This window comes from Arachis ipaensis, chromosome B09 (assembly GCF_000816755.2).
Source record: "Arachis ipaensis cultivar K30076 chromosome B09, Araip1.1, whole genome shotgun sequence".
Lineage (NCBI taxonomy): Eukaryota > Viridiplantae > Streptophyta > Magnoliopsida > Fabales > Fabaceae > Arachis > Arachis ipaensis.
Genome location: NC_029793.2, coordinates 25,532,443 through 25,542,504, shown reverse-complemented (window position 1 = coordinate 25,542,504; position 10,062 = coordinate 25,532,443). Strand labels below are relative to the sequence as shown.

The following is a 10,062-nucleotide window of genomic DNA, read 5'->3' as shown; positions in this document are numbered from 1 at the left end:
TTAAAGAAAAATTAAATTAAATTCTATCTAAAATAATTTAGTTATTTTTGTTTCACTTAATTCGAAGGGATCCAAACACCCTGCTACTCTTTCGATAGCCAACAAAGAATAGCAGTTCGACTGTGGCTGATTCTAGTTGTTTTCGGAGTCACACTCACTCGACGACGATGGGAATATGGTTCATCGTCCCTGCGGTGGTGGCTGCATTCTGTGCGGTCATTTTGGGACTTATTCTCCGCGCGGTGGGCGGCAGGACGAGCAGGAAGAGGGCGGTTGGGTTCTTCCATCCGTACACCAACGACGGCGGCGGCGGCGAGAGGGTTCTGTGGTGCGCAGTCAGAGCCATTCAAGAAGAGATCCCTGACCTTGACTGCCTTGTCTACACCGGGGATCACGATGCCACGCCACAGAGCTTGGCGGCTCGTGCCGTCGACCGCTTCGGCGTCACGCTTCTCTCTCCTGTAAAGGTACTCTACGATCCCCTTTTTCGTTTGTTGATAGAACCCTTTCAAGGTTTTTAATTTCATCCTTTTCATTCATATCAAGCATCAGTTTTATATATATTCATACAAAAAAAAAAAAAAATACATTTTGTACTTTCTAGGATTTGAATCTAAAAATTTGAAGTGTATATCATCTTGACTAATATTATTACCTACATTCAACGGATAAAAAAGTGGAATAATAGGCACATTTGCCTATTAATACACCAGTATATTGAGTAGTGGAAAAGAAACAATAGGGTTTTTTTCTTGGGTTCAATTTTGAGGTGGTAGATGTGTTATGATTTATGAATGTAACAACTGAATTCTCTTTTGAGTTACGGAGTCACCATAGATCCATGTGGTTCTAGAACTGACAGGATTATGCCAACAGTACAAAACAAATTTCACCTTATTTGCTAATATGCTGAGTTGCTGACTGTTGTTACTTACAGTGGCCAATATCACGTTTTTAGAAGTTATTCTGCAATAGTTTAATTGATTTGATAAAAACCTTACTAAATTTTGTCTATCCTTAATTATCAGGTGGTTCATTTGTACAAGAGAAAGTGGATTGAAGAAACCACGTATCCACACTTTACCATGATTGGTCAAAGTCTGGGTTCTATGTATCTTGCATGGGAAGCATTGTGCAAGTTCACTCCTCTATATTATTTTGACACAAGTGGATATGCATTTACTTATCCACTTGCAAGGTTGTTTGGATGTAAAGTTATTTGCTATACACACTACCCAACTATCAGTACAGATATGCTTTCTCGTGTTAGTCAGCGCCACCTGATGTATAATAATGATGCCTCAATTGCAAAAAGGTTTGATTTTTTATTTTGATTTGCATATTTGTTTTCCTCTTCTGGTCTGAGTTATACGTCTTATTTTTTCTCATTCTCTAGCTTCACTTGAAAAGTGATGATATTGATCCTGTTTTTCAGTATTTCATAAATCTGAAGTTTGAACATATAGCATATCTTACTATATTGAGGCCAAGAGATATGAGATAGGAGATTCTCTAATAGTAGTTGCATTTTATTCTCCTGATATTTTAATATTTGGGCATATGATTGTTGAAGTTGAAGTTTTCATCTGGTGAAATTTTTTCTACTGGCTGATTCCTTTGTCATATTTCCCATTTTCCCTTTCTCTTCAACTCATGCATGCATCTATTCTTTAATATGCACAAAATACACAGAATTTTCAACAGATTATAGGATTCAGAAATTTAGACCATCTTTTATGCTTTCCCTGAAAATTTACTTATATGGTAATTTATCAGATTTTTTTTATTGATTTTTAATCTTTGATGATAATAAATTTGCACCACTTTATTTGACCTATTCCTGATCTAAAGAATACGACAATAATTTTCTTGTAGTGTTTGGCTTTCGCGGTGCAAAATGATCTATTATACCTTCTTCAGCTGGTTGTATGGGATTGTAGGATCTTGTACACACCTAGCTATGGTCAATTCGTCTTGGACCAAATCACATATTGAAAAGCTTTGGGGAGTTTCAGATTGTATTAAGCGGGTCTACCCTCCGTGTGATACTTCAGGGCTCCAGGTTTGCAATTTGTTCTTTATTAGCTTGAAATATTTTGCCACAAAGACAAGTCCATCTCTCCCATGTCGCTTTTGCTAGGTGGAATGGAACTCATGTATTGCATGTTGCTTTACAATAATTGAAGGTTCTCATTGTTCTTTTCTCCTGTGTTTCCCTTTGTTAAACTTAAATTTAATCTCTGTACTCCCCATTGAATGGCACTGAGTTCCTAAAAGCACTGTTAAGTACCCAAGTGAAGAAAACAAGAAGAATAATGACGGAAAAGAGGCAGTTCAGTTAGTCAGAGAAGAGAGTGGTAAAATAGCTCGTTTGCCTTTTATTTACAATTGAAAAATGAAAGAAAAGAGAGTTGAAAATGAAAATAGAGTGGGACCAGCTGATGTAAACATAGGACAGCTGCGAAAGTTAGTGGGGAGAGAGTGAGTGAGGGATTCTCTTATAGGAGAGAGGATTAAAAATGTATATAAGAGGACTGAAAAGAATCAGTAAGATGAGGAAGGATTTAGGCTCTACTGCTACCTTGTTCTCTACCTTTTAGTATTTTGCTTTTCCATGAATAAACTAGAGACTGGAGAATATCATCGAGATATCTTCCAGCTCTACAGCTCCTCTATTTCTTTTTCAATCTCTCTTATACTCTTCCTTCTACTCTCTCTTCCGTATTTCTATATTTCCTTTCTACACTCTCTTATTATTCTGTTGTTACTGCCTATCCCTAATATTTGTGGTTCCAAGCTCTTACACATAACTTGTTATTAAGCCAGTTGAATCATAACTGTCACATGAGGCAATGTACAAACATTTCTAGTTAGAGCCTTTTGTTTGTTGTTTGAAAGAAAATTTTCTTGAGAGGTGGAGGGAATATTTTAGTAGCTTTATCTTACGAATTAATATGCAGTATTAAGTTAGGGAACCTGTTATTCAACAATTATATATTAGGAAGAATAAGAGCAGGTTAGGATCAATTGGTTGACAGGCCTAATTCTTTTCCTTTTTCCTTTTTTCTTTTTGACAGAGAGAATAATAATACAAAATGGAGGGAATGAGATCCTCCATTTAAGAGCAATAACAATCAAAAGAACTATCTATTTGTTTTAGGGTTCATTAATTAGTGAGGATGGCTAGAAGGAAAAAAATGGGATTTGGAGGGAAAGGAGAAATGGTTCAGTCATTTGGTGAGTCTCGAGATAGAGGAGCGCTCAGCATTCCCAAGTATAAATGGATGATTCAAGGGTTCCTGGAATACATGGTTCCAGAACTCCCTTAATAATACAATGATTTTTCTGCTATTTTCTTTAAATTTCTTACATTTTCCCTCCCTCTATTAACATATTATACCTATACACATTACACATGAGCTTTGCCTACTGTGGTAATCTAATCACTGATGGATTCTAACAGATGAGCAATATGGCAGGTTCTTCCATTGAAAAGACCAGCTGAAATTCCCGTGATAATATCGGTTGCACAATTTCGACCAGAGAAGGTGGGCATACTCCTATCAGTTTTGTGAACAGGAGGTACAACCATTTTTGGTATTTTCATTAGGCCTTTGTTGATTACACCCAGTTCACATGTTTCTTTTCATTGTAGGCGCACGGTCTCCAACTTGAGGCTTTTTCAGTTGCTGTTAAGAGATTAGATTCTAGCTTGCCTAAACCTAGGCTACAGTTCGTGGGTAGCTGTAGAAATAAATCAGACGAGGAAAGACTTCAAATGTTGAAAGACAAGGCAATTGAGCTAAATGTGAATGAGCAAGTGGAATTTCACAAGAATGTAACTTATAGGTCAGTAACACTGGATTTGCATTAAGTTTTTCTTGTTACTTCTCCAGTTTTACCTAAAGCTCCTAAGAAGTGCTTTCTCTGAAGAGTAAAACTTCTGTAAAAATGTTCTGAACAAGGCATACTTCTAATTCCTCTGTTTGGAGCAGATGAATTCTTTCAGTTTGGCTTTAGAGTGCTATTCAGAAATTTATCATTTGGTCTTCGCTAATCATGGTACTTTGGCAGTCAAAATTATACCATGTTAAAGAACTCCAATGAAACATAAAAGATTTTCAACTTGCTGGCATTTAATTATGTGGGGAAGTATTTTCAGTGGATGTTGTTTTGCCATTTATTATTCGTTTAAATGTTTGTTCTCTTGTATATAAAATATATATAATAATAATAAAAAAAAGAAATGTTCGTCAGTTATTCTATATATCTATAAAGACAGCATTGTTTGTTCATCATTATTTAAATTTAATTTAGATGGTCTTTCAATGTGATTGCTGTATTGTCATTAGTTATCTTGGGGAGTTAGAGAATAGGGTTGTCATAAATATTTTTTATTTCTAAAGGAAAAAAGAATCCTAAGTGTATCTGTAAATAATTTTGAAGAGAAATGGAGAAATCCTTAATGTACTAATACAACTATTCACAGATACATGAATGCTTTTTAACCCCCGATTGGATAATTGGTGCAAATATTCTGATATGTTGGTTGGAATAAGAAAATAATGAGTTATTCTCAGTCTCACTGGTTTTAAGCGTATTTCACAATTTCGGAGAAAATTATTTTCCCCCTTAGATTGAATCTAATGAGACAAGATTTAAACTCCATGTCAGTTTGAATTACGGAACTAGTATAGTATACCATACTCTTGCTTCTCAACTTGAACGTGCTGCACCTTGCTCTTGTAAAAGTAGAACATATACCCTAGTCCCTGTATACCCTAGTCCCTAGACATTCGGTTGATCATATGTGATTTGAATCATCTATCAAAGATATATATAGCATAAAATGCAGTTATTGTAGAGCTATTTCTCAAGGTTAAATTGTTAACTATTTGCTGGAATGTCATGATTGGTATGTTGACCTATTCATCTTGTTGCTTTGCTCGAACAACCTATTATGGTTCCTCTAAGTCACAGCTATTCTACCAAAGATTATAAAGATCAATAGTGAGTCTGGCAGGCTGCATGGTTCCTAGTCATTACTTAGGTCATGGAGTTGATGGGAGTTCAACTAGCAGTCTATTAGTCATGATACACGTATAACTCAGACTAGCTGATTGCGATAAAAGAGAGAAAAACTTCAATGGCTTCAATTAATATTCGGGATTCAGATAAATTACGAAATGTTTCTCAATCAAATTAAATGATCATTGTAATCACCTTGCTTTTTACACAGTTAATTGGTTGTTCTAGTTTGTGCTTGTAGAACCTTAATATTCAATGCTGTTATTGCCATAACCTGCAGAGATTTGGTGGGACTTCTAGGTGCCGCTGTTGCAGGCATCCATTCCATGACAGACGAGCATTTTGGTATTAGTGTTGTGGAATATATGGCTGCTGGTGCCATCCCAATTGGTGGGTGTTGTATGAAATTTTACCTTTAAGTAAATACTTAAAAATTTCATTTTCCTCTATGTTGGGTGCATTTACATTAATTATTTTTGTGATGTTTGTGTGTCAGCTCATAATTCTGCTGGACCAAAAATGGACATTGTATTAGATGAAGATGGAGAACAAACAGGATTTCTTGCCTGCACCGTTGAGGAATATGCTGATGCCATTTTGAGAGTTATAGGGATGCCAGAGACAGAGAGACTTACAATGGCTGCGGCTGCGAGGAGACGAGCGACGAGGTTTTCTGAACAGAGGTTTTATGATGACTTCAAAGATGCTGTACGCCCTATACTTTCTCATAGATCTAGATGATGGTTTGGTCTATCCACAAGTCAGTGATTGTAACTTAACGCGATGAGTTCCTAGACTGTCCTCTGCAGATTGTTATAGGATTATATGGAACTTTGTTCCAAAAACAGTAATTTTGTTGCAGAACATTTTTGTTTTCATTACTCTTTAAAAAGATGTAACAGTTATACCGAAGTACAAATCGGTGGCTTTCTTTTACTTGTACAGTAGACAGTTGAAAGCTGGATTGTAATATAATTGATCTTGAATCAAATTGATGCGTTCTGCCATTAATGTGAACGTGGCTACATATGGCTTGTTCTACTTAGTCTCAAATGAGGACGACAGATATATATATACATAATGGGAATGATCCAAATTCTTGACTAATATAAAAAGTGCTGGTTCCTAATATTTTTCATATTGAAAATAAGCATTGTATTGCTGGTTTTAACCATGAAGCTCTTCCTGCGCCTTACCCATCCAAGAAGCTCTTCCTTCAAGTTCCTTGGAATGCAAAAGAGGATGAGGTCAAGAGTCAAGACTGCGAATTATGCATGTAACCATAAAACAATGTAGAGTTGATCTTAAAGATCACACCAGCCCCTCAGCTTAAGGTTCCTGACTGCACTGCATGAACCCACCAATTTTCAGCTTAAAGAAAACAAGTTAAGCATGGGGGTTGCATTATATAAGCTCTATTATCTGGGTCATAGCATTATATAAGCTTGATCGATGAGATATAGGGCCCAGCTTGAAGATCTGTTAATTAAAAAATTAGTCTTTTTTTTCTTTTTCAATCCAGTGATCGGAAAAGGTCTAACATATAGAAACTAGAAAGAGTTTCAAACTACCCAAGCTTGCACCTCTCCAAAAGTGAGAAGAGAATTAATGAATAAACTATTGTTGTCTCAATTTTTCCCCATTTTTTTTCTTTATATGATTCATGTAAATTACAGCAACTTAATTCGAATTACCATGCATGTATAGTACTGTCAATAGCCTTATGAGATTCGTCCCTAACTGCTACAAGATTCCTCTTTATCTCATTGCAAAGTCTACCCTCTATGAGATGCACGGGCAACCATAGCTTCGGCCTAATATCAACGATATATGAGAGTGTGGTGTTAACTTGGACCTGAGAATCTTCACAACTTCCATTGTTGAACTGCTGCAAAGCCATCATAGCTTAAATACTTAGCACTGTATTGCCTAAATAATTTGCATTGACATTTTAACTAACAAAACAGAGATAATTAATGAATTGCACTTCTACACACTATCAATGTCAAAATTGAACTCATTTTTATACCTCATCCCAGATTACTATATGGTTCCAAAATTTATAGACTTCACTTCCTTTTCCCATTCATTCCAAGATTTGATCAAAATGTTTCAGAAGAAAACCAATGAACTTAATGAAATCTCAGAATTCTTAATGAGGCTACTTATGTCACAGAGTGCCTCAAACTATGATTTATGCAAAATGCATATGATATTTATGCTGGATCTCGAAGAATTATCACAACAGCAGCACAGGAAAAAGTTTGATACCTGCAAAATAGACCATTTTCCTTCAAAGACTTGAAAATCTCCTTCTATAATCTTGAATTCAATGTCACGCTTAATACCAGACACAAGAGTCTCCAGCTCTTTCTCATAACAATCTACAACTACTTTAGCATTAAACTTAATTCCAAATGCCAAGTTCTGCTGTCCAATCTGTGCATATTATGAACATTGAACAATAATTAACATTATTAGAGACAAACAAGTAAAAATCTCTAAAAGACATCAGTGTACAATTTAGGTCATAGGAAAACAAAAAATATTGTGGCATTGAATTTGTAATGGGTGAAACTTAGTCTATTATATGTTTCTGAATCTGAATAATTTGTATTATTCTAGGCAAGAACCCTGGTCCAGACAAAGCTTTCACCTCAAGGGCACACTTTTTGATATTAGGAGCATGGGTTAAGAAATGAAGGATCAAATTGCAACCATATTGATTGAGCGGGCCAAGAGGCCATAATCCTTGAGTTCTGAGAGCTTCTAACCTAATGCGCCTTTTGTTTAAGCCTCTAGACCAGAAGGTTCATTATAAAGAGAGAAATTTTCAATATGCAAGAAATAATTCTTACTTTGGTATGGTATTTATCTGTTTGTTATGCAGCATTGTGGAAAGATAATCAAAACAGGCTTTTAAATTCTAATCAATTCTAATCAATCCCAATCACTTGCAACAGTTGTATGAATCTTAGTCACTAATATAAACACTCTTTTCAAGCTCATGCCTGTTTCCAACTAAACCATCAAATAGTGAAGTAAGGTTTTCATCCTGTAAAGTAAGGGTAGTTGTAAAGTGAAAAAGTGAAGTACTAACCACCCTATAATCAGTAAATTAAATTGTGTATGGGATCCAACAAAAATGATCCAAGAATAATTAATCATTACTTTCTCATTTTATAGTTATCCTCACCTTACAGTATCTTATTCCAGGAAAAAAAGGGAAAATAAACTTTTCTGTTCTTTTAATCTTGTTACCCATTTTCTCATCAACCCTGTCCAGTACAAAAAAATAAAAGAGTAAAATGACAACTTAATTCCCGAGAAATTTTGTGTTGGACAAATTCATCCTTAAAGAATGAAAAATACCAAAGAGGTCCTTGACATTTGCGCTGCGTTTGTTTACAGAGACAGGACACTAAGACAGGGACTCAGAAACACACAATCGTGTTTGAGAGAGGAGACATGGACAGAGACAATATGTCTAAAGACATTAGGACACGAAAACACTAATAAGGGACATAACTTATTTTTCATTTTTTCTTTCATTATTCTTGTTAATTTTTCATAATTATATTTTTTATTATTATATTTTTCTTCTCAAATTTTTTGAATGAAAAAAAAATGAGAATAAATTAGATTTTTATAATTTGTTCTAGTTTATCACCAAACACAATACAAAAACACAAAATTTTGTGTCTTTATCCTTTTCTTATTCTTAGTGTCTTATCTTACACTGTTCTCAAAAACAAAAGCAGCCTTGCTTCCGTGGGACTTGACATGTCCAATGGAAGCAAACTTCAGCAAAATTTCTCAGGACTAAACTCAAAATAAAATAATATCTAATAAGGTAAGTTCAATCTTCTTACTATATCATCCCCTCATTAATAAAGAATGGAATTCATACATAAATGGGAGTAAGCCCAAACCAAACCCAGCACATTTCAGCAAACTAAGAAAACTACCAATATAACTCCCGAAAGATGAGCTCACTGATAAAGTAGTATTGATGATGTCTCATTCTAGGCATGGTAAGTCAACCACCACTATTTTGACCCTGAAAATATTTGGTTCGCTGAAAAATTGAATGGATTTGTCAAGTGGAACCAAATAATTATCGATACTCTAGGACCATGTGATTGACTCAACTAATAATTAACATGCTGCAAAGAAGACCAAACAACTAATAATTTCTACGAAAGAATTGAAAAAGAAATACCCTATTTGGAGAAAATCAAGAATTAGAGAGAGGAACCTGCAAGAGACGAGCATAATTTTCACCCTTTTCGAGCAATTGGCTAACGGCAAGGCCAGGAATGAAATCAGCCAACCTCTCATAATCCGTCAAGATGCTCCAAACGGCATCAAGCGAAGCATTGACGGAGATTCTGGATTCGATTCTTCGTGAGTTCTCGCCAAGCTTCACCACCTCTATGTACACACCATCCTCTGCCAAATACTCTTCTGATACTTCACCATCATCATCATCTTCACCATCATCATCATCATCATCATAATCATCAGTCAGAAATAAATCACCAGAAGAAGAAGCAACATCATTATCTTCATCTTCGTCTTCATGATCGACATCCAAAGAGAATTTGGAAGCGGAGCATGAGAAGAAGTGAGGGTGGTTGTTGAGGGAGCGTGGTTTGGGAGTGGAGAGATTTTTGAAATGGAAGGGAAAAAGGTGAAAGAATGAGAGAGAGTGTGGTGGTGGTGTTGTCGAAGAGGAAGAGGAAGGTGGTTGAGAGAAAAGGAAAGAAGAAGAGTGTGACGATGGCGAGGCGCGCATTGTTCTTCTTTGTGTGGTTGTGTTTCTGTGCTACCAATGCCTCACCAGGTCACCATAATACTAGGAAGTGTTTTTCCAATGTGTTTTTGTTTTTTCCTTTCTTTTTTCGTCTTTATTCTTTAATACTGATTATCTCATTCCTCTTAGCTTTCCACAATGAAAATAGAGTTGAATTGTTTTTAGTGAATTCTTAATTTCTTAAAGTTCTTGTGAATCCTCTTAAAGCATTAAGCATT

The 10,062-nt window shown here is 35.5% G+C and overlaps 2 protein-coding genes across 6 annotated transcripts; one reads left to right on the top strand and one right to left on the bottom strand.

The window, feature by feature from the left end:
- On the top strand, positions 47 to 6,053 carry LOC107617989 (GDP-Man:Man(3)GlcNAc(2)-PP-Dol alpha-1,2-mannosyltransferase). The gene is made up of 7 exons (XM_016319889.2): positions 47 to 467; positions 1,029 to 1,315; positions 1,876 to 2,062; positions 3,480 to 3,548; positions 3,656 to 3,849; positions 5,309 to 5,418; positions 5,525 to 6,053. The coding sequence occupies exons 1-7, from the start codon at positions 168 to 170 to the stop codon at positions 5,767 to 5,769; spliced, it is 1,392 nt and encodes a 463-aa protein (XP_016175375.1). The 5' UTR covers positions 47 to 167; the 3' UTR covers positions 5,770 to 6,053.
- LOC107617990 lies at positions 5,916 to 9,940 on the bottom strand. 5 transcript variants are annotated; one of them, XM_016319893.2, is made up of 4 exons: positions 9,287 to 9,937; positions 7,300 to 7,467; positions 6,723 to 6,913; positions 5,916 to 6,375 (listed from the first exon to the last, which is right to left on the bottom strand). In XM_016319893.2, exons 1-4 carry the CDS (start codon positions 9,824 to 9,826, stop codon positions 6,333 to 6,335), a joined length of 942 nt encoding a protein of 313 aa, XP_016175379.1. In that variant the 5' UTR covers positions 9,827 to 9,937; the 3' UTR covers positions 5,916 to 6,332. The 5 variants fall into 5 exon arrangements, with proteins under 5 accessions (XP_016175379.1, XP_016175380.1, XP_016175378.1 ...); XM_016319894.2 differs by having other exon boundaries at positions 5,916 to 6,370; positions 6,723 to 6,916; positions 9,287 to 9,934; XM_016319892.2 differs by having other exon boundaries at positions 6,723 to 6,916; positions 9,287 to 9,933.

Bases quoted from the DNA above. Each gene is read 5' to 3' on its own strand.
- LOC107617989 (XM_016319889.2), top strand. From the start codon at position 168: ATGGGAATATGGTTCATCGTCCCTGCGGTGGTGGCTGCATTCTGTGCG. The intron at 1,316-1,875 runs GTTTGATTTTTT...ATTTTCTTGTAG, and splicing joins GATGCCTCAATTGCAAAAAG to TGTTTGGCTTTCGCGGTGCA. The intron at 2,063-3,479 runs GTTTGCAATTTG...GCAATATGGCAG, and splicing joins GTGATACTTCAGGGCTCCAG to GTTCTTCCATTGAAAAGACC.
- LOC107617990 (XM_016319890.2), bottom strand. From the start codon at position 9,826: ATGCGCGCCTCGCCATCGTCACACTCTTCTTCTTTCCTTTTCTCTCAA. The intron at 7,468-9,286 runs GTTCCTCTCTCT...TAATATGCACAG, and splicing joins ATTATGCTCGTCTCTTGCAG to ATTGGACAGCAGAACTTGGC. The intron at 6,253-6,722 runs GTAATTCGAATT...TTGCATTCCAAG, and splicing joins GACAGTACTATACATGCATG to GAACTTGAAGGAAGAGCTTC.